The sequence below is a fragment of the Haplochromis burtoni genome, unplaced genomic scaffold, assembly GCF_018398535.1.
Source record: "Haplochromis burtoni strain Fernald_Lab_line unplaced genomic scaffold, NCSU_Asbu1 Contig_71, whole genome shotgun sequence".
Classification (NCBI taxonomy): Eukaryota; Metazoa; Chordata; class Actinopteri; order Cichliformes; family Cichlidae; genus Haplochromis; species Haplochromis burtoni.
Window position 1 is genome coordinate 1,819,608 of NW_024582432.1, and position 24,282 is coordinate 1,843,889.

The 24,282-nt window shown below is 40.3% G+C and overlaps 1 protein-coding gene across 1 annotated transcript in view; it reads right to left on the reverse strand.

The window, feature by feature from the left end:
- Window positions 1–24,282, reverse strand: part of gas7b (growth arrest-specific 7b) — a 65,435-nt gene that overhangs the window by 18,537 nt on the left and 22,616 nt on the right. Inside the window, exons 2-8 of the mRNA XM_005923766.3 lie at window positions 23,516–23,633; window positions 16,572–16,649; window positions 15,113–15,201; window positions 13,581–13,634; window positions 8,311–8,400; window positions 5,054–5,169; window positions 4,761–4,835 (exon numbers count right to left, since the gene is read on the reverse strand). Of these exons, the coding sequence (XP_005923828.1) occupies window positions 4,761–4,835; window positions 5,054–5,169; window positions 8,311–8,400; window positions 13,581–13,634; window positions 15,113–15,201; window positions 16,572–16,649; window positions 23,516–23,633 (620 nt within the window). The remainder of the gene's footprint in view (window positions 1–4,760; window positions 4,836–5,053; window positions 5,170–8,310; window positions 8,401–13,580; window positions 13,635–15,112; window positions 15,202–16,571; window positions 16,650–23,515; window positions 23,634–24,282) is intronic.

Genomic DNA, 24,282 nt, shown 5'->3' on the forward strand with positions numbered 1-24,282 from the left:
ATGAGTAGTCAGTGCAAAAGTTCACAGAAGCACAAGTAACCGGTAAATCTACAGAGCTGAGCTGAGGTCCACCGCCAGTTCAACAGATGATTAGGATGTATGGGACATGAGATATGGCTCCACTTTTTCTCTCAGCTTCGAGTGCAGCTTTCTCAACACAGCTGGGGGCAGTAAAACTCAGAAGGCTTGTTTTGAAGACGAGATGATGCACATTACATTATCTTCACACGCAACTTGTCTTTTTAATAGTGCAGATATATGTTTGCATTCTTAGACAGAATGGTTTATGGCAAAAAGATCATGAAGACTGTAAAACAATCACTCGCTTAGGCAGACAGTCACAGACACACGGCTTTAACTCCAGGACTGGAGGTCTTCGCGGGTCAGCGGGTCACTTCAAAGAGCCGCTCTGAGTGGAAGACCTGTGGAATTCCCTCACACTGACATCCAGAACATTCCAAACACTGTCGGAGCAAATTCGGGTACCTCCAGATCGACACCATCTAAACCATTGCGAGCTTTTCAAATCATAGAGATCATTTTAAAGCTTAGATACCACAAAAGCTGCCTAACGGCAATCAGCGAGCATGATTTCTATAACAGTTACACCAAATCATCAGTGTCGTCCAATCAGGTTGCGGAATAAGCTGTGCACCTTTCTTCAGGTGAAGGTTTGTGCCTATTAAATGCTTAATAAGTTCATTCTTGTTTCTCCCACCTCTTCTTTGCTTTTTTAATTATGAAATGATTTGCCTGACAGATAGCTAATATCATCATAAAAAATTAATTGCATTAAAAACTGATGCACCACCGGGTGTTGGCTTAATTGTTGATTCTAGTGTGTCCAGGTTATACCCAGCCTCTCACCCTGTGACACCTAGGCCACGATACACACCAACCCCTTGACTCAAGACAACATTTCAGTTTCCTGCTTTTAAAGTTCTCGAAAAGTCCTGCTAGACACAAGTCATGCAACTCGACAACCATCTTGGTAATATCTCTAGGGCCTTATTTGGAGAGCTATTTTAAAGCTTCTATCTAAAGGAATGGGGAGACATACATCTAAATTGAGCAGTCACTGGCACATAAAAACAGCATGTGTTAACCCACGACTGTTTTCTACACTCATTGGTTTTAACAAGTCGATTTGCCTGTGTGAAACTGTGTGAATGTGTCAGTGTGACTTCTGAAAAGTCTAACCTTAACTATCGGAGTTCACACACACTTTACATTGGGAACTACAGAAATTGACCCTTTTGTCATAACAGTGACATCGTTGTCTTTAAAGACTGAAAGCAGATGTGTTTATGTTTGACGCCTCAGTAACAAAGGTATGGCTGAAATGAAGATAGATGTCAGCATTAAAAGAGTCAGCCACCATGGCTGAACAAAGAAAACAGCACCACCGACAGAATCTTCCTATAAATAAGCAACACTACTGTTTACATTCAGTGGTACTCACTGAAATGTAATCTGTATATCCTTGAGGTCTGACCAATGCGCTGAAGATATTTATTTATTTATATTTTGCTCAAGTCATAAAATCCTTATTTCGCTGTACATATACAATGACAATAAAGGGCTATTCTATTCTATTCTATTCTAATGTTCAGCTGACTGTAACACGAGTTTAAGTAAAGCAGCAAATTCTCACATTCAAAAATCTAGAACCATCAAATGTTTGGCATGCGTGCTTAAAAACTGACTTAAATGATTGAATTGAAATACAACTTTTCCACCTAATAAATCAATTTTTTGGTTTGTGGGTAGAAAAATAAGCTTGAAAACACTCCTTTTCTACACGCAAGAAGGCTATTTTATTATTCTTTGCTCAATATAGACCAGATTAACAGCTCATACAGATGCAGTATCTTTCCACCTTAAAAAGACATCAGATGAAAGACAAACCTTGAACTAAGAGGAATCTGGATATTATGATTCCAAACTGGAAAAACTGCACCACTTCAAACATTCTTCACACTCAATAACTTATATGTGCCATGTGCCTGCAATCTTGCATTCCCAAGTGACAGTCACTTGGCAACAAAATGCTGCATCTCAAGGAAAATGAATCTCTTGCCATGCACTTCCTCATTCAGCATAGTACAGTATTGGTAACTATAAAAAAAATGGTCACATGCCTCACATCCCCACCAAACAAATGGCAAATTCAGGAATAAATAGATGGCTGGTTCTGGGCTGCGGCTGGTCGGATGGTAGGAACCGAGCAACAAAACAGTGATTGTCCTGTGTGACAACAGAGCCAGCCTTAGGGACGGCATAATGAAAGCATTGTGTTGCACTTTTGTGGGTGTGGGCAGACTGAGCTGGCTGGCATAATCTGGATTCTATATGGGACAATTCCATCCCACTCTGTTACCATCCTAGCATGAAGAGGGGTTATCTTATATGCATGTAAACACTGAAAGGGAGGGTAAGTGTAGCTGAACCCCCCTTACATCCGTGTACAGTTTGCCTTCTTTCTTTGTCTGATAGAAATGATAATAATGTCAAATAAAGTGTCCAATATTTTTCAGCCTATGTTATTTTTGCTGAATTCAAAATATGCTAGCTCAAGTCTAGAAGAATCTGAAAGTTAGCTAGAATGTTAGCTAGCTAATGGTAGCTAACATTAGCAACCAAATCAGCAACAACACACATTCATGTATTAATCTGAGTGATTTGTTTTAGCCCGTAATATTTAAAGAAAGACATAACTCTTGTACAGGTATTCTGCCAGCAAGTTTTAAAGTCACTTTTTTTCTAAATAAAACTTTTTATGAATTATTAAAGTTCCTGTTTAAATTCCTGTTTTGAAGCCTCAAGCATTTTTTGGCATCATCATCTTGGTGTTTTCAAATCAGATCTAACAAACAAAAAAGATCACACTCACTGTCAGTCACAAGTCATAAGCCACTGAGTGTTTCTTGTGTAATCTTGTTTTCTGAAACCTTGAATGACTGAAATTAGCAACATGAACAATGCTTTATTCAATACGACCCAAAATGAGTGACTGACATCATAAAGTTTTCAAGTCTGCGGGCCATTTTCTCCCAGAATTCTTTAGGACTGGAAGTCTTTTAGGAACCAGATGTCTCGCCATCTGGTGGCCATTAATAGGAATCCAAGTTAGAGGCACTTCCACGTTGTTTTCAAGCCAAAGACTTGTTTTATACTGTAGTTGCACCACATGAACGACTTACACTGAGATGAGATTAGGCAAGAAAAGTTACAAAAAATCAAAGTTACATCACTGGCAAAGTAGGAAACTGCAAGTTATTGTAAACCATCTTAGAAGAGCAGTTCTGCTTAGTTTTAGTGCCTAAAAACCAAATCAAACTTTAAAAAAACAATACATGAACTGTAAAATAGTTTTTAATTTAGGTATCATTTAATTATTTAACATTATATTTTAGGATAATTTTATGAATTAGCTGCAATGCTCATTATTCCTAAGTATTTGTATAAAGTAAAAGTATAATTTATAGTCTTTCTCTGCACCACTGTCTTTTTGCAACACAACAAATTCCTTGTTTGTGTGATTAGATTTTTATTAGCTGAGGATTCTGCTGCCCTATATTGCCACTACAATCTTTCATCATGGCCACATGTATCATAATTTGAATAAAAATTGTGCTTCATCCGTATTTAGATAGTGTGAACATCAAATAATCAGCAGTTTAACTTGCGTTAACCCCTGAGCTTCTATTAAAGGCTGAGGTTAAGAGATTCACATACATGTTCCTGTGTGCCCTCGGTGAATCAGACAAAGAGCTGCTCTCACCTCAGCATGATATCCTGTGTGTTGTCAAACAGGATAAAAGAGGAGTGGCTGGAAACTCTCTTTCCCCCAGCAGGGCTTCACACCTTCCCCTCCCCTCTCCCCTTCAATCTCCTAACACACCCCCTCTCTTCGCATGCGTCTGTGTCTCCCCTCCTGTGCTTTCTTTTAATAGCTGGAATGTGTTGCAGGATGGAGATCAAAGCATGCAGTGGTTTTACAGGATGGCCTTATTGCTTCACAGGTTCACTGACAGGGCCTCCAGACTCCAGCTCACATTGGGATGTCTCGCGCGATTGGCTACTTGATTGGCTTGCTCACTGAGGAGCTGTCTGCTGGATTGTCTAATTGGCCGACTAATTCGGCATTAGCGTCAATTTACACCTAGCAATATCACTCATGGCAGACTTTAAAGCTCGATTGTGGAAACTGAGTACAAAAGTATAAAATAGGTGAAAATAATTATAAGGGACAAGTTGATTCCTAAGAAATAAAATTCACATTTGTATAGTTTTAAACACTCTGCAATTTTGATGTGACAGTCTTACCTGATCAAACACGTAGCACATGAGCTAAGAGTAAGTAGGTGTATAAGCTTGTTACCTAAACCTGGAATAACTTTATGTTTATTGTATCCTACATGTAATATATGTAGGGGATAAATTATCAGCAAAGTTCACTGTCATTGTAAATTACTTAATTTAAACCAGCTCTAATGTTTAAAGCTGAAATATCTTAAAGAGATGTACCCTCTATTGTGCAATACAATTACAGAATACACTGTTAAGGAAGGAGCCTAAAACGCGGTACTTACAACCTGCACAACTCTAAAGCAGCTTCAAAGTGAGAAGCCTGGCACAGTGCTTTTCAAATGTTGACATGTGGCTTTTTTTTAATATATTGATCCATGCACCCATGTGTGACAGGGTGCTCTGTGATGGGGGCAGGTTGTGTGTCTTTCTTCTTCACAGCCACTCACCCTTCTTCCTGGCTTGCTAGAGGGATCTGTGAGAGCTTGGAGAGATTCTTAGCGTACTCCTCTTCTATCTTTATCCTGAGAAGGAAGTAGAGGGTGATTACCACACGGCATGTACGCAACAATGTTTCCATGTTCATTTCCTTTATTGTGCAATGCACTGATGTACATGAAAGAGCAAGCATGAAAAAAAGGAGAAATGGTTTGTTTTTAATGACAATTGTATGGTTGTCACAGTAACCCGAGGACAAAGTGTGAACAAAATGAAACATTAAAAAAGTGAACGTAGCAGATACCGTTCTCGAATGAACTCGGCCATCTCTTTCTGCATCTGTTTCCCCTTCAGCTGTTTCTGCAGCAAAACCTCAAATCCTGTAATGCAGCCGTTGCCCTGGGGATCCTTCTTATCAGCCTAACGAGATAAACAAGGCGAACACACGAGAAATGCAGTGAATAAACAAACGCTTAGCAACACACACGTGAACATTAGACCTCAACAAAGTTGCTAAGTAAAATAAACATGCTGCACGCTCCCTCAAAGAGATGACACCAGAGGAAACTGAATCAGGTGGCTTCACTGAAAACTGTAGAGCCCTTTTTGATTAGCGCTATTCTGCCACCATCGTCCTCATTCTTCAATCTTTCTGTGAAAAATTTCACCTTCAAAAGACATTTTAGCTTCTTTCTGCTTACTTATTCATGGCTCTGTCACATCAGAGCAAAAAGCCATCTTGCGACTTCGTAAAATGAGTTGTTGGTGATTGGCAACCAGTTGCAAATAGTTGCAGTGACCATCAAAACAACAATGTAATATTATGATGAATATGAACATTATATGCATGATTAATATGATCATTATATGCATGATGAATATCATGACTTACTTTTATTACTGCTGTATCACTCTGAGCAGTCGGATTTGCTAACCGTCTTCTAATTCATTGCACACAGTCACAAGAATTCTGATTGTACTTTTGTCTCCAACCACCAGTTTCGTTACCATATCGATGGCATTGCTGTTGCTACAATGCTTTATCAGAGCTCGCACCAGCTGTTTTCTGCAAACAGCTGCTGGACATGTGTTTCCTAAACTAGTTGGATATTACCTTCCAAGCACCAGGTTTTTTAGCAGAGAGTATTTTAACAGCTTTCAGCTTCCTATCTTGGTTTCACTTCCTCCAGATGTACTATGTTGCTCTAATGTCACATATCCACTGTATGCTATCTCGTCTTGGGGTGAGCAACTCACTTACTGCAGCAAATAGCACCTTAAAATGCAAGTCGTGTTTTTTTTAATCATTGGTTACAACGACATGAGTAAAAATGTAGAGAGGGACGACATGTAACATGCTTCTAAAAGTGCGCTGGCACTAAGAACCTTAAAGCTTACCTTAGCAGATATAGTACATAAATATTTCCGATGCCCAGCATCCATGGGATGACCAATCCATCCATTCATCCTGTTTTTCAATTGACATGAACCTTTTGAGGTTTGAAGTTGTCTTCGGTGATTACCCCAACAGTAAAACCCTAGAATACTGTCGCCAAGTGCTTTCTCATGAGGATTCGTCTGACTGTTGGGGTATTCTCTGTATTATTGCAGGGTCTTTACCCTACAGTATGAAGCACCCTGAACTAAAAGATTGAGCGCTTTAAAAATTAAATTGATATTGGATTAAAAACGCTTGATTAGGACCAGAGATGGGCAGTAACGCGTTACTTGAAAAAAGTAATCGGATTACAGTAACGAGTAAAGTAAGGGATTACTATTGCAAAAACGGTAATTAGATTACCGTTACTTTCACGTAGGAACGCTGCGTTACTAAAACCGTGATTTTTTGCGAGAATGTCTCATGACAGTGACGTAAGCGAGTGCGACGTTCGTGACAACAGCTGTGTGCAGATCAACAATGGATCATATATCGAGTGCGGGAGAGAGTATGAGCGTGCAGCGTTTAAAGCGTGGAAGTACTGACCTTACTTTGAGTTTGATTCCATAAAAAGTGACAAAAACATTAGTGTCCGTTGTGCGTGGGAAGAAAACTTCTTTTTACAGCGAAAAAACCCCTAAACAAGCACCGAGTGCGCAACGACGTAATGGGAAATTCACAGAGAAACTCGCGGATTCTTCAACTGACCGCGCCACACCTGCACCAGGGTAAACCTCCGCCTACCCACTCCTGCTTTACAGGTGAAAATAGAGCAACAGGACCGCTAGTCTTTGACTTTATTTATTTTCTGCTGTGTTTTACTTGCATCTATTTGAAAGATGAGTGTAAACACAAAAAATATTTTATTTTATGTGCTGGAATGTGCAGAAAATAGGTTTAAATGTTAAACAAATTTCTTCCAGTCAGAGAATGTTGCATATAATTAAATTTTTGCTTGATGCATAAAGTTAAAAGATTAAAACTAATAAAACAAGTTTTAAAAAGAGACTTTTCCATTTGATTACATTTTGTATGATGGATTATGCAGAAAAAGTAGAATTGGGCTGAAAGATCTATCGCTTTATCACCTTTCAGGTTGTAAATCGTGTTTATAAAAGTAACTAAGTAACTAAATAATTAATTCCTTTGAAAATAAGTAATCAGTAAAGTAACGGGATTACTTTTTTGGGGAAGTAATCAGTAATTAGTAACTGATTACTTTTTTCAAGTAACTTGACCAACACTGATTAGGACTGTGTTTCTTAATTTTTTAGAGTTTTAATGGAGGACATAATAAAATGACATTTGATAGTGAGCTAGACAGCAAGCAGACGATGCTAGCTAAGACTGCGATGGCTAGACAGTCAACATGACAGCAGGACTGCGTCTTCAGTGTTGGACACGACCACGCATAATATTGCAGTAGCTATTTCAATGAAGTGGTGCTGAGTTGTACCTTTTTTATATACAGGCTATATTTAAAACTGTGTCTAAAGTCTCTTAACGTCTTCTAAAGTCTGTTAGAAATCACTTAAACACTGGACAGTGCGTACAGCTTTAATTGCAGAAAGCAGTCAGTAGACTGGGAGCTACACCATACATGACAAACTGACATCGGAGCTCAGAGAACAGATAATCCTGAATTTTGGGAACTGCACATTTTACAGAAAACCAGACGTTCCTGGACTCTCCCATCCACTTTCTCCACTCTCTCTTTCTTTCTACTGCATTGTCACCTGTGTTTGTGATTACAGTGTGTTACCACACAAACTGCACCTGGTAGAAATTACACTGCAGGGGAAGGAGATGTCCAAACAAGAGCAGCTGAGGCCAGCTGGCCTCACTGTGCTCCAGCCAGTTACATGTAATGCGTTTCCCTGCTGCGCTGTGTCTTGGATGTTATTAAAGCCAATACTGATTCTCAGCGTGCGGTTGGGCCAGGATGACATAAATATGAAATCACGATGAAAGATGAAGAGGATCCAGTGTTGTTTCTCATAACATGGACACATAAGGATGGTCAACTGCAAATCTTTCTATATAAAAACTAAAATCATGAAAAGATTATGTTTTTGTAGGTTCTGGACTTGATCTATAGAAAATAGTTACTCAGGTAAACTTACCCAGAAGTAGTCACAGTAGCTCCATTCACTGGGTTTCAGTAGCTGTTGCTCGGGCATGCAGGCGGGTGATGGGAACGTCACACAGTTGATCTGCAGGAGAGAGGGGGGAGCGAGCGCAGTTTAGTGGGGCAGTTTATGGGATCATGACGAATAACTGATTTCACACACCTGTGATTGCTCCTTGTGTTGACAGGCAGTTCACACGTGCACGCGCACTCTCTCACACATACACAGACACCTGCACTGCTATTCAAGGTAGCGCGTGCTCTGTTGCTCTGGCAACCCTCTCTCATCCGTGCAGCTATGAGAAGATGCCGATGTGAAAAAAGCCCAAACATTTACAGTCAAGCTGACATTGTTCGTTTATTTTTTTTCAGCGCTCGCTGTTCTCAGGGACAGCATTGTCAACACAGCGCCATTGTGGTTCTTAGCTTTTTTGAGGATACATTGTTCTGCTCTATAGCCCGACACTCTCTGCTCTACTCTGGTTTCAGAGCAATCAGTGGGATGGATTCCGGAAGATTGCCTTTAATTATCGCGGCGGCGTAAATTGTCAGCAGCAGTGTTCTTGAGTTTGTTGGCTTCAAGTCTCCCCGCTGTGAAGCACTCATAAGCAGAGGGACTGCACACAACTGATGATGCTCTACTACTCTCTGCTCTTATTGGGTTTTTTTTCAAACTTTTACACTAGTGTGGAAAGGTAGCAGACAACCACAGGTAACCTCACCGCTTTCAGGAGTGAACTCACACAGTATAATAGATTCTCAGATCTCAGAGCTGCTTTGACAATTCATCGCTTCTAGGTTTAGCAGAACAAAAACGTTGCTTTGCCATGAAAATCTACACTTCGCTCTGCAGATTCATTTGCTGTCAAGCCAACAAGAAAAAGAAGCAGGAAAGACAGACCCCAGAAAAAAGTAGACACGTCTCCACAGTGAAGACATACATAAAGACACAAGTTTTCACTTCAGAGCAAACAACAGGAGCTTTCTCTCACATTCCCATTAACCTCAGGAGGTAATCAGCCTGCAGCGATGATGCACAGTTGCTATTTAACAAACTTCAGTGGCACCCTGGTCTAATACCAAAGCCACGCCTTTCAGGGGAATTCAACAAATATGGTTGTGCTGATGTCTTTTCCAGAGCCAATATTCTGACATGCTATGAGTTAGAAGAAAGGGGCCTCTAATTTAACCTTTTCTTGGCTTATGAAGCTTATAATTTGTTTGAAGTAATGGCTTCCTATTTAATCGCTGTGGAGGTCCAGAGGTTGAAAGCTACCAGGGCTTTAAACTGACCCCTGCTTTTCCTTTGGTGAAGATGAGGGCAAAGAGACTTCCAACTAAGTATCCAATGAAAGGCTTAGTTTGTTTGAATTCAGACACGCACGCACGCACGCACGCACGCACGCACGCACGCACGCACACACACACAGCTTCCAGCACTTTCTCTCCTGACCTTTGGTGACCCTAACAACTTACCCCTCCTCCCAGCAATATCCAGTCTGAGCTTAACATTCACAGTGGGCACAGATTGGGATTTCTTCACATTTTGAAGCAGCGTGATGGCAGACACATAGCTCCACCTAATTATAGAATTCTGAAGGTGTTGTCTTAAAGCTAGAAGTTGCCAAAAATATGATGCAACATGTGAAAACCTCAACTCCAAAATGTTAAAGTTTTACTTAGTTCATAAACTTTCAGATTGACTTTTAATTCAGTTCAATTTATACAGCGCTAAATCACAACAACAGTCGCCTCAAGGCCTTTTTCAGCTTTATTTGATGGACTCAGTGAAGAAAGGACAGGAAAGCAGGGGAAGACATGCGGCAAAGGGACGTGGACCAGACTTGAACCCGTCCGCTCTCAGGTGCTCAACGCACTGAGCTAAACCAGCACCCAGACGCTACAATAATACATACAGAGAAAAACCCAACAATCATATGACCCTCTATGAGCAAGCACTTTGGCGACAGTGGGAAGGAAAAACTCCCTTTTAACAGGAAGAAACCTCTGGCAGAACCAGGCTCAGGGAGGGGCGGGGCCATTTGCGGCAACCAGTTGGGGTGAGAGAAGGAAGACAGGATAACAGACATGTTGTAGACGAGAGCCAGGGATTAATAACAAGCACGATTTTAGATTTAATTAATCTTTCTTTTCTAGAAATGATTGAAGATGTCAAACTGTGTCTTTTCTTTGAATATTGTGGTTTAGTAACAATGTGTAAAGATAAGTATTCACTTGTAGCATGTTCATAGGATTAAAGTTCTTCTAAAAACTCCACTACGTTTACAAGAAACCATCAATGGATCCCAATCGAGTAATCGCCACAAGCCAAAGACGGAAAAGTTGCCAGCATCATTAAGGGGGCAAATTTCACTGGTTGAATGGTCAGGTCATACTCACAGCGCTCACAGCTTAAAAGGATTTGGGGCAAAATACATCAGAAACTGTTCAAGAACACAGTTTTTCAAGTTGCTGCAGACGGTAAAGTTAAGATAAAAACCAAAAAAAAAACCTGTGGAAATTCCAGCTGTTGATTGCATCACTGCCTGGCTGTTTAGTGCACAGCTTGGATTCTCTGTCAGCATTGTTGTTGGCTTTCCCTCTGCTGCGTCACACATGGACGACCATGTGTTTATCTGCTTTAATATAAGTGAACAAGTTACAGCATGTCCAGTAATTAGCACAATAATCTGTTAGTTTTCTAACGTACGTTCTTTTGGAGGCCAAGAGTTACAACATGTCATTAGCTGGATTGGTTGGTGTTTGGTGTTATCATGTCACTGAATACTACCGTATCAGCGATAAGGCTTAGAATCAGTGTGCACTGCTTTGTTTTGATTTTTTACAATCCAGCAATCTTGGACAAATTGTTCTTGTTATGCTAAAATAAAGACTTTTTGTCTTATAAAAATAAAAGCTTCAGCCTCTTAGTAGATTCACCAATCAATCAAACTTCCTTTTCGACTGATTGCATTTACAATCAAAACTTGATCTCTAACCGTGGCCTCGAGGCCGAGGTGACAGGGATTTGAACTTGTCTGAGATTTTTAGTAGATACACCTATGGTATCAAGTTGACAATCCTGCCATTTATCAACGTCGCCCACCTGCCCGCCTGGCAGAGTGACAAAAATAAAAAATGTAATCCGATCCATTAAATATCACGAAAGCACCTCACATACGCCTAACTCACCTCAGAACGTTAGCACGTCGGAGCAGTATGCATCACGTGATAGAGCGGCTGTGGCATGCGGACCTGTCGGTGGTCTGGATAGCATTTGGAGCTTCGCTAGCAACCTGGCATTTCATCTCCGACAAAGTTATCCCCGAGAGAAGTAAAGCAAGTGTGTAAGTCCATCTCTGAATTTTGTAAAGCATTCCTGCGTTAAGCTTAACGAGCGACTGCCTCTCGCTCTCCGGCTGCTACTTCAATCGTGAAACTGCTAATGATCAGCTGATCGGCTTTTCTGTCGCGAGTCTCTCTTGTTTGTTTTTGGCCACTTTGCGACCAGAAAGAGGAAACCAGCGGCTGAACAACAGCAGCACGTTTAAGCTTGATAAGCTGTTGTTAGAATTTATTTAATATTACTTTCTACACCAGGATCTTTTTCTACGTAGCTGACGGCTGGTAACTGTGCAGGGGCGGATCTAGCAAAGTTTAGCCAGGGGGGCCGATAGGGCATTAACTGGGAAAAGGGGGCACAAAGACATACTTTTCTTTCTTATTCTCATTTAAAATGTCTAGCTTTTAATAAATAATTATCTGACACCCAAAGTTTTAATTTGATGTAAAATGAATAGAAGTCAATTACTGTATATAGTGACTATTAAGTCTAATATATATACCCTAGTAAGCTATAGTACTTTTTCCTTTGGGAAGGTACCATCTGTGCAGTCTGCAATTTCTGTTGAAGAAAGATGTTGAATCTATTTAATTTTCTTGAAAAATAATTGATTTCTGTGCATTTTTTTTCACACTGCATCAAATTAAGTTGATTACGATCGATTAAGCATCATGAGGTGGAGCGTGAGGGGGTGGTTCCCATTTTATTTTATTTTGTTTTGCTGGGAGTTTGAACCCTATTAGTTAGGTTGCTTAATATTTCGCTAAGTACTCTTTAAAATACCAGAATAGGGAGGATGGTGAGGTTTAAGTTTATTAGATTGATCAGTATTGCTGAACTATGAAATATTTGGGTGCGTGTATTTTTGTCATACAGGTATAACAGAATAGCTTTAGTGTAGTTGTTGTTTTAAACTTGAGTATGAACTTATGACAAAATGCAGCAAGATATTTAAAAAACAGTTTTGTTGATTAAAAAACACTATATCGGATTCATATCGGTATCGGCAGATATCCAAATTTATGATATCGGTATCGGTATCGGACATAAAAAAGTGGTATCGTGCCATCTCTAGTATCAAGTTGACAATCCTGCCATTTATCAACGTCGCCCACCTGCCCGCCTGGCAGAGTGACAACAATGCTCTACCACTGCAAAATGTGTATCTACTGTGCAAGAAGAGAAGCGTGACTTTTCTGAAAGTCACCTGACCTCTTCAAGACTTCGCTGTCAGCAGATGGCATCAGTAGTAGCTATTTGATATCGACTGTTGCTGTTCTCACCTCCCTTTTCTCACTCCTGTTTCCTCTTATAACTATCTGCTTATCAATAGCATCGCTCTGGTTGCTATGGAAGCCAAGAAATGCCCCCTCCCCCTTACATTTCAAGCATGTTTTTTTATACACATATATATATCCTGAGAAAATAAAATCCTGGGCTTAATCCATGACCTCCTGGGAGAAGGACGTCTGCTATTTTCCTAGTGTGAGGCCAAACAGGAAGTAATGACCTGACAGCAGAGGAGAAATCATCTGGATGCTGAACAGGATGATGTCACTGTGTATCTGTACACTAGCAACTGAAAATAAGCACCGAACAATTCTCACAGGAGCGGACAGATAAAAAAAACAAACAAACAAACAAAGCAAGCCTGAAGAGAAAATGAAAAGCATTTACAGCTACAATACAGTTAAGGTTTAGTTAGTTAGTATATGCACTGATGTATTTTAAATGATGCAGAAATCATGAGGTTGGATAAAAAGTCCACCAGGAGGGACGTCTGCATTAGACATATTTTTTTTTTAGCTAATAAGTTCAGAAATAAAGACTCAAGTTCCTCCCTGCTGGTCCTTTGGGACTATTGTAGCGCTCTGGGGTGAGTTCATGGTTAGTTAAGAGTTCCCAGTAGTTGCCCCACTCACCGTGACCGTGGTCTCCTTGTTGTGTTTCCTCGTGGGCGACGTCGATCCTGGGCACTGCAGAGAGAAGAAGGACGCTCCGTCAAAAACTCCATCCTCCGTGTCAGACATGACTGCTTGGCGTACACACACCGCCACCCGCACATGCACGCAAACACAGTTGTTTTCCAGGCGAGCGCTGTTAGCGTCTGTCTGGCGCTCTCTGTGCTCCTGGTGCTGCTGCTGCTAGTGTGTATGGATGTGTGTGTGTGTGTTGCTGTGCAGAGTAGGGAGGATAGTTCTGCAGAGCAAAGCAAAGCACGGCTTGCGTTCTCTCTTTGTGTGTGATTTCCAACACTTAAGCTCAGAATAGAGTCATTTCCAGTGCTCTGGGCTGAAGCAGCAGTGGGTGAAATAAATAAGTGTTAAACAGTAAAGCTAGATGGAAAGTATAGGGAGTTTATCACCTCTTTTCCCACAAAATAATTAAAGATAGAAAAGGGAACAGGACCTTGAGTCATTAGCATCATGTGCGTGTTTGCAGTTTTTGAATGAGTGGGTTTGTGTACACGAGTCTGCGATGCAGAAAAGGAGAGAAGTGAGGTGACAGCGAGTGAAAAACTGGTGGGTGGATCCTGTATAACTGCACCCTGAGTGCCTGGTTAATTATGATCAGGGGAGCAGATACTGTAGGAGGGATTAATGTGCTCAAACTGCCATCAGCTGCTCCATTAATACCGAGCGGAGAAAGAGAGAGGTGGTCTGATCATGACATCATGCATCATCAGTATAGCTGTACATCATTACATCTTTAATTGTGTCTAAACACTGGATATGGATCGAGTTGTGTTGGCAGACAAACTAACCTAAAGCAATGATTTTGCAACAGAGAAGCAGAAGCAGGGTCATTTATTATTATATCCACAATAACGTCCTGATAGAGCCGCACCAGTTTACTGGAAAATTGTTTTAAGTCTTAATCAAAGCGTCTAAACAGCCTCGTCCCACCCTCACAGGGGTTATTTATCTCTTCTGCACTCCAATGCCAAGTACTTTGGTTAGTTGTACTGCACCTGTGGAGCTCTAACCTCAACTTCTTGTCCTCATGTGTCCTAAACTGATACACTATGAGACAAAACTGAGTCATAGTATGCTTGTTCTTAAAATAAGCAGTTATCTACATGTGGCGGGGAGCATACAGCAGGACAAACAGACTGTTTAAATGTCATGCCTGTGAAAAACCTGGCAGGGTGGAAGATGATTTAGAGCACGAAGAGACAGCAGTGAGACAAGTTTTCTCAAACCTTGGAAAGACACCAACACCACTAATTTTAGTTAATTTCACTCCATGTGACATTTCACAACTTTTGTGCTAAATTTGGGGGACTCACATCGCTTATGAGTCTTTGGGATAGTAAAACTTTAAAAAACAGCGACAGACTTTCTTTGAAAGGAGCAAACAAGCAAGCCTTGACAGCTGAATATCCACATCTTTTGCATCTATGCTTTCAGTGATATAGTCAAGGACTAAAAATAATAAAATCAGACAGCTTTACCTGGGGCTCTGTACTGCTCTTCCTAACCAGACTGTTGTGTGAGTGCTCCACATGATGCAAGGGACTACCACCTGAGTGAAATCCATTCACTGGAAAAACAAATGAGAGACACCAGGACAGATAAAGACAGGCAGAAAGAAAGACATTCAGGATTCTATGGATAAGATGTAAACTTATTCTTATCATAAGGGAGTTTGCTCCTCATCTTTAAGAGCTGAACCAAACCACAACTGAACTGAACTTATTTCTGCTTTGTGGTCTGAAAATGCCTTTAATGGAACAAACACACATAATCAGTTAGCTACATTACACTAGCTTGTGGTATAGGTAAATCCACCACCAGGTTACATGGGAATGTCTTAAAGGTTTATATATGTAAAAATCTCAGTTTTACAGTAAATCACTGAATTCACATATTTTCAGATAGAGATTTAGAATAACAAAGCCAATGGATCAGTGGCTAGCCAGAAAGAGGATACTGCTATAGCAGCTAATTAGCTAACAATTTTAGCCTACAGCTAAACGTTGTTCATGTTGTTAGATAAAAAGAAAATAGCCGTGCTTTATTGTTAATGATCCATTAGTGTGTTGACTTATTTATTTTTTTCATACATAAGAAAATCTAAAAAGTATTCATATAGTTTAAAATGCAATTTACAGGAAATGTCAATTTATGCTAACGTAACACATTTTCTAATAGTATGAATGTTTACAGCTTAACAAACTTTAATTGATCATTTGGTTTAAGAACCTAAAGAAAAACATGGACGTAGCTTCTGGGTCAGAAGAACGAAGCCAATATCGAAGTGTCTTAAACCTGGATTTTACCTGAAGGCCAGCAGATATGAGAAAACTATTCTCTGTTTTGACCTCGGTAAATATTTTATGTGGTCAGTTGCTCATTTTGGATCATGTTGAATAAAAAATTACACCTATTTTGAAAATCTTGGTCATAGTGCATTTGAAAATGCAAGATTGCCTGTGAAAACAACAACAACCACAATCCAAACAATTCCAACCACTGAAAAGAGACGTTAAATGGCTTTTACTAAGAATCAGCTAACGTCCACTTACTAAACACTAATGTAACTCACACAGTCAACATGGCCAACCTTTTCTCCATTCTTTTATTTACAAGGCAAGAAAAGAAAAGTAATTTCTAACCAAAGTGAATGAACATAGCCCGCTTCCTGTATTTTACCACTTACAAACCTTACTGCTTCTTTCTTTCCTTCTGTCTTCTTTTAGGAGCAGAGCCAAAAGAGGGACACTGCAGGCCTTAATTCTTTAGTTGAGGCTCCAGATTAAGTTAGTTACAGGAAGTGACTGTGTGTGGTGTGTATGTGAGTGGGTGCTTTGTGCCATTGTGGAATCTTCAGAGAATTCATAGCCCTGTGGCATTATAACTTGAGGAAGTTGAAGTAAAAGAGGCTGAGTTGGAGAAATAAATATTCAGTACCTGCTGGCAGAGAGTTCTTGTGTCGGAAGGAGTTCTTTGGCGTCCCCGGTGCACTCGACGGTCTCTCCCATGTTGTCTCTGTTGGTGTTTGGGAGAAGGGGAAGAAAAGAACACAATGACATTAACAAAGTAACAACAGTTGCTACATTCTTTTGTTATTCTGTTGACAACTTTGGAAACAACTTTGGAAACCATAAGAAGAAGTGATTCACAGATGGAACTTAGCTCTTGTCGTAGTCAGCAGTTACAGTCGAAAAAAGCCACATCTCGACCGCAGTCAGAGGGCATCTATTCTGTTTCACTTCTACATCGTGTATCAGCTATAATTTTGATTTATAGTGTTCGTATTTTTAACGTGAGGCCTCTTTTGTTTCTTGAGTAGTAAAAAAAAAAAAAATCATTGTTGACAACACAGGAACAGTGCAAGTGTTCTAGGACCTGTTATAATCAAAGAGATAATGTGTGTCAATTTCTATTTGACCACAACATTTGCAAATGTGTTAAATGTAACTGTCACTGTTTTAGTAGCTAAGATGTAGCTAGATAGGTCTGTAGGTCAGACTAATAACTTTTTGACTACTGACATTATTTTGTCAGTATTCAAATGGACTTCACCTTCATGCGCCTCTTTTATTCTGAGGCTTGAAGGCTCAGAATAAAACTGAAAGGATACGTCTTTGATTCTTTGGACGGATACGTCAGGGCAACATGGGGTTCAGCATCTTGCCCAAAGAAATTTAAGGACATGCCGACTGGAAGAATCGAGGATCAAACTAACAACCTTCTGACCTGCTCTGCCTCTCATCACACCCAAAAAGACGGGATAAGAGTGAAGTCTGTTTGATTCATATTCCTCTAAGAGTCAGGATCACTTAGCAACAGAAAATCAGAGACTGCTGCGTGGCGGCTGCAGCTGTACAGAAACCTTGTTCCATCAAAACCTCCTGGATCAACCTGTTGCACTGGACAAGATGAACATTTACCACACTGGAAGGACAGGGACAGTGTTTGTATGCTTCCAGCTCAAATGCAGTCAAAGTGGAAGGATGTTTGCCAAATATCAAGATTGTACTATAGAGATTTAAGCCACTGTCTCTGTTCATCCAGACACAAATATGTAGAAATATAGTATGCCATATTAATATATTTGCCTTTTGTCAGTTCTAGCATGTTTTTCTGGAAAATTAGAAATATCAAAAGCTAGCAAACACAAGAATGTGTTTCAACACACCCACTGAGGAAACGCTGTCCTCTTTCCAGTGGTGAAAGTTTAGTTATTTTTTGCATCGCAGAGTTAGAAAAAAGTACTATACACTTAATAATGGAAACACCACAGAGTAAACTTTACTTGAGCTATAGACGTGTCATAGGCCAACTGAAATGCAAGAACTCCCACTTGAAGTCATGTGGAAGTTGAAGGTCTACCCAGCCTTTATTTTTTAATGACATCTGTTCTGGCTGCTACAAAAATATATATATATACGTCTTTTATCAACCACCTGTTCTCTTTTCCTGGTTGAACTGTACCTGTACAAAAGGTTCAAGCTTTGAACCAAGCAAAAAAAAAAGTATTAATGAAGCTTCTCAGAGGTACTGATGATACTTTCCCAACATCTATCCCCGTTTCATTCCTGCTGGAAAAGTTGCTGGCAATTGAAGATTGTAAAAGCAAGTCCAATGCAGATCCTAGAAGATACCCCTTTCATTTGAACTCCCTTATGTCCATTCTGACCACAGTGCTGGGCTCAATTAGCCATTTTCTATGATCACAGAGAGAATAGGCACAAACATGTAAAGAGCTCTCATTTCATTCGGGTCTTTTAGGCCGGCCCTGCTCTATTTGGCGCTGCTCAGCAGAGGAGACAACTGAGCCAAGCCCATCAGCTCAAATGACACGCATGGAGGGGATAACTGGCAGCGAGCTTATGGAGAGAGGCTGTGCCTTCATGTTTGATGTACAACATCGGGGCAGAGCCGGCACTCGCTGGCCATAAATGTATCAATTCCTCTCTGTTAGGCTGTCACAAACAAATCGATACAGTAAGAAAAATGGGATATTAAAGCAGAAAATTATTGTATAACCTTCTTAGCAGAGGGAAATTGCTTGTTATTGTCATTCTATGTATTGCCAGAGGAATAGCATTCAAAACATCATTAAAAATACAATTTCATAAATCCCTGTTAGTCAGATTTAAACTAGATTTACAAATTAACGAAGGCTATCACAATCATTTTCAGCATGAATTGCCCGTAAATATTTTTTCCAACCAAATAGCACTTTTATTTGTATTAAAAGGTGCGAAAGCCCACATATTTACTATATGTTCAATCCCAGAGAGGGACAGATTGAGTTTCCAGGCAACTGGCTCTGATCATTTCCATGAACCTGGTTTTTTTTTTTTGTTGTTTTGTTTTTGTTTTTTTACACACATCAGTCTTAACATTTGCTGCATTCGTTCATACAGATACAGTGATACATATGCAGCAGCAGGAGTGATTTTCATCAGCCTGCCTTGTCACAGAGGAGATGAAGTCTAAAAAGCTGTCAATCATCCTAAATTACTTTGACAGCCTGGATTACAGAACAAAGACCAAAGAGTGCAGTTTACTCGCTTTTCTATCCGCCCTTTTCAGGTTTCACGTGGGTCTTAATGAAGCAGATTCATGAAATCAATGACAGAATGAAGTCATCTAATGATCCAAGCTGCATCAGCACGGGCTCATTTATGGATCATAAAAGCATTCATTTCTTTTCGGATTGAGCAAACGTCTCGGATTTTCATTTTGCACAGTGTGACTGACAACGGAAGACAGCGATGCTTAAAAGTAAAAATGAATGAATGAAACTAGTCGACAGCAGGTCCGATTGCAACACGCCGACAGCTTATTGTCCACGACGCCACACCGAGAGAGATCCCCGATTCGAAACAGGGAGAAGGAGAATGGCCTAGTTAGCTTTGACACTGATGCTATATTTTATTCATAACCATATGACACAGGTCCCTGATGGATTAGCTACCTCCTGTATCTGGTTTTTATCAGTCCAAGCAGCCCGTTCACTCACTGTGTTATCTCCAGATTGTAGACGCACTGACATGTGCTTTTCCTAACATGCAGAAAAATAGGGGGAAAACAATCAAAACCACTAAACATAAATACTGTACACTGTCTGTGTACCTTATGTGAACTTATAACATTGCAAAGTCATTTTTGTCAGATTCAAGTAAAGTCCTTTAGAAGCAGTCGTGCCAGTAGCCACCTTGATAAGACCTTTAGGCTCTTATTTATATCATTTAACTACTTATTAGTCATGTTCACTTAATCTCATGGAAAAAGTGAATCAAATATGTTGTTAACTGAATGTTGAGCTGAATTTTAGTAGTTTACTGTATTTGAAAAGTAACTTATACACATTTAATGTTGCATGTTTTCACAGGGTATGTTGTAACAGGGCAGATTTAATTGCGTTTACAATTCGGCCTTAAAAATCCTGGGACTGAATCTGTATCTACAGCATGTGTGCTCTGGCTGGAATGTCTTTGGCTTAGTATGTTTATCCAGCAGCCCACTGGTTCACTGGGATGAGTGGAGATTCTGAGGAGACGGGTACAAGCTGCAACAGCCAGCACCGCGGCTCTGCTGCACCCAGCAACACAGGAAGGAAAACCTAGAGGAAAAAAAACAAAACAATCCCCAACACAAGGACATGCAGCCCTCACCCACGCACTCTGCTGTTACCATGGTGACACAGAAACACAAATGTACGCGCACGCGTGCACACATACACACACGTACACACACATATACAATCTAATCTCGCTGAACTTTAGCGTAACCAAAGGGAAGTCCAAAGAAAATAGCAGAGTTGCTATAAATACCTAAAAATTGTATCAAATGTGTTTGTTTGGAAACAGCTGCTGTGGTAGTGAAGAGAAAAAAACCACAAGACCTGTAGTACAGCGGTTGTGTGCGTGCGTCAGGACCGAGCGTTCTCTAAGCTTTTAGTCATCGTGCAGCTAAGACTCAGAAAATAAGTCCTGCAGGTTTTTCCCGTGCCCTGTGAGGCCAGTTTCACAACACCATAGCAACAATATTGCTTTTTTTATGAGCCAGGATACAGATGCTGCTGATGTGTGAAAAAAATAACAACAAAAAAAGTTATGAAAAATTAATAATTTTTTTTCTCATAGGAAATATTGTGGGACTCCTTTTATAGCACCAAACGCATAAAAACAAGTAAGATCTGCTGACTTCTCAGTGGAATAATGTGAAAGGGAGAAATAGATGTTTTTACTATTCAACAACAGTCTTATCCAGTGAGAGTGCGAGTTGGGTCCAACTTTTAAGACAGCAGCACTTAAGCACCTCATTAAATCCTAAAGGAGCCGAAGGAGAAACCCTTGGCTCGTGCCTGGGTGGAGACCTCAGCTAAGTTTAGATCCTTGCTAATGACCGCAACTTGACCGCCGCAGCCGTGATCAGAGGCGAGCATGCTGTGAGCAGGTTTGATGTGAGGGTCATCAGTGACTGCTAGGCCACAATCCCAGTTATATGAAGGAGATAGGTGCACATGTGAAACCAGTACAACAAGCTGATTCACAACACAAGGCCAAGTATGAATAATGTTTCTAACTGTTCTGTCAGGTCTTATTACTGACACGTGGTTATGTGTTCTGGTAGGAATTCACACTGAAAAGTGAGCGTTTGGTCCAATCTCCAAGCCTGAGAGCCAGCGCTCTGTCTGAACGCAGCGCAGGAAACGAGAGCCCCTGCCAAACTGTCTTGAAGTTGAGTGACAGAAAAATGTACTGAATATAATTTGTTTTTATTTTGGCTCAGTAGGAGGAAATGAGGATTGTTTTCATTTACTGACTTCTTGATTTTGTTGATTTTCACCTGAAGGTAAAGGATGCTAGTAAGACTAAATGTATGCATGGTTTACACACAAGTTTGCGCACTGCTGTAGAATGTAATGTTGTCATGCTGCTTGTGTGACAGTTGCATGTATAAACCACTCTTACCTGTATTATTTAACCCAAAGGCACACGAGAGTTGTAAGATATTAGTATCATCAGTCAAGTTTTATAGCGACTTCACTCTGGGATAGTATTAAGCCGTCTCTGTGTCAGTGTGTGTGTCTAATCAGGGAGACACTGAGAGGTGATTGTGTTGACAGAAACAAGGCACTATCAGCAGGGTCTGTCCTTACAGGCCCTGATGGACGGCGTCTCTCTCTGGTACCATGACTACAACAGACACTGAGTGAACATTCAGCCGGATTACAGTCAAATTAAATCACGCAGGTATCATTTTAAAGATCAAAACAGAGCTCTGCTAGCTTTCTGTTTCATGAAAGAAAACATATTATTGAGAATTCAAAGAGCGGTCTGAGAGCAAAGCAGGAAATCTTTTACTTCAATGTGGCAAATGGGAAATGAATGTTTATAAGCATGTCTTTTAGAGACAAGTATTAACAAAGAAACCCCCAACAGACAGCACAAGCGTCAGAGTGCAAAAATTAATAATGGCAGCTGAAGAAATAAATCTGCAGAAATAAACCAACTAATAAACCCAGGTGAACCTACAAAAACCTGAGTTTTACTTTCTCAGTAAACTGATTTAGTGGGTTTTGTAAAAAATACCAATACTTCTCTGAGTTATAGCTCCATTACATTTACACACTGACAACCAAAAGGTGATGATTATTGTAACTACAGAACTTGCCTTTAAGGGTAACTAGTATCAGAACGCCTGGTTATAGCTGTAACTACATTCAGGGGTAAATTCCAAACGGAAACTGCTAATAGCTAATTCAGCATACTTTTAATATTAACTATCATGTGTAGTATACAAAGTGAAAACTGAAGCTTTGGCACAGTTTGACGTTCACTGTGTAACTGGAAGGAAGTGTGTGGTTGGCACTTTTTTCTAGAGGAGGAAAGGCACAGTGTTATAAATGTTCTGGTGTGATGCCTTTTGAATGTGGTTTCAGAATATAACTCAGAAGTAAAGAGTTTTGATCAAATGGTAGTGTGTTTGGTCCTGGCAACACTGTGCCAAGTATGGTTCTCAAGTCAGGAGGTGATTAGCCTAGCTTAGCATGTAGGTAGGGGGCACCAGCTAGCTAGATTCTGAAGCTTATAACAATAAGTAACAACAGCTAAAAACTACTTCACTCAGGTCTCCATTTCTCTGTTTTGGAAGGTCACCACCCTTTCAAAGCTGCATCTGCTGATTTTTTTAGCTAATGTGGAATGAAACACAGCGAAACTGCTAGGCTTGACTCCATAGCGTGCTAAAGCTAATAATGAAACCTCATGACAAGATCAAACACACAAACTGATTTACTGACATTTATGATATGCAATTTACTGTTAATTGTGTCAATACTTATCGCTGAAAAAATTGACTTATTCTTTGCGTTTGATGTTAAATTTAACGGACAAAGCAGCTCAATTTTTATAAGTCGCCTGTAAAACTAACCACACCTATGAGAACTATTTTATTTTCTATTTTGCTCTGTTTAGTAAATCTGGTCTTAGGCTAACAATTGGTTGTCTACCAATCGTAAGGTCAGTGATTAGATTATAGCACCTCACATCTGCATGTCAAAGTATCCTTTGGGAAGACATGAACTCTGACTTTCCCCAATACATCCATTGCAGTGTAAGTGTTAGGTTAAAAAGCGCTTAGGCCTGTGTGAATGGGTGAATGAGGCTTGTAGTAAGAAAGAGCTTTGAGCGCTCACATAAACTAGAAAAGCATTACATCAGTACCACTCCATTTACCATTTAAGCAGTGACCTCTGGGACTGAAAACAAAAACTGAAGAGGGCCCTTAGGCTTGAATAGGAAAGCGAGCCACAAAAAGCCAGGCTAGTGATATTCTGGCTTCGGCTTCTTTTCACAGCACGTCTAAAAAATCCACATTACATTTTCGCTTACCGTTGTTTGTGGTGTTGACATAGTATCGCCGCCCTTGTGGAGACATATAGCATTTCCAGTGAGGAGGCAGGGGATCTTTGAGATCCTCGACAGGAATCTGACTCAGAGATGCTGTCCTCTATCAAAACAGAAAAGTAAGAAATGTCAATAATGATGGAGAGTCTTAGTTTACTCACTGTTTCTTAACCTAACGTTTAGAGTTAAAAGAAAGATTAGGCTATACTACTGGTGCAGAAGACATGTACAGCCTGGGTTCAATGAGGTTCTCATTTCCTCAAGCATTTCGCAACCATCGATGACATCAGAGCGGAGCAGGCGGAATTGCTGCCGCTGCTACACAGAAAACAAGAAACTGGCATGGCCCTGAGGTTGGACGGAAAGCTCCAGAGCTCCAGAGTCAGCACATGAGCACACACAGCCGACAGCTGAAGAACACGATCGAGAGAGAGAACATGTAGCCAAACTGCGCACATCTGCTACTGATTAGCAGAAAAACAAAGGGCTGAGACTATTGTAACACATTGTGGGGATGCTGTCTGGAGACCCGAGAGAGCCAAATGAAATTCCAGCTCTATTCCTCAACAGAAAGTCTGGCATAAGAGGTTCATTTTACAAACTGCAAAGATATTTGAGCCAATCACTGGTGGTAAATGGATATGTCTTTGAAGGATAAAGATTTGGAGCACTTACAAACCGCACAGTAAACTCCATCTCTGAATACTGACTCTAAACCCTTGAATTTATAATCATGCTTGAGAAGAAGGAGA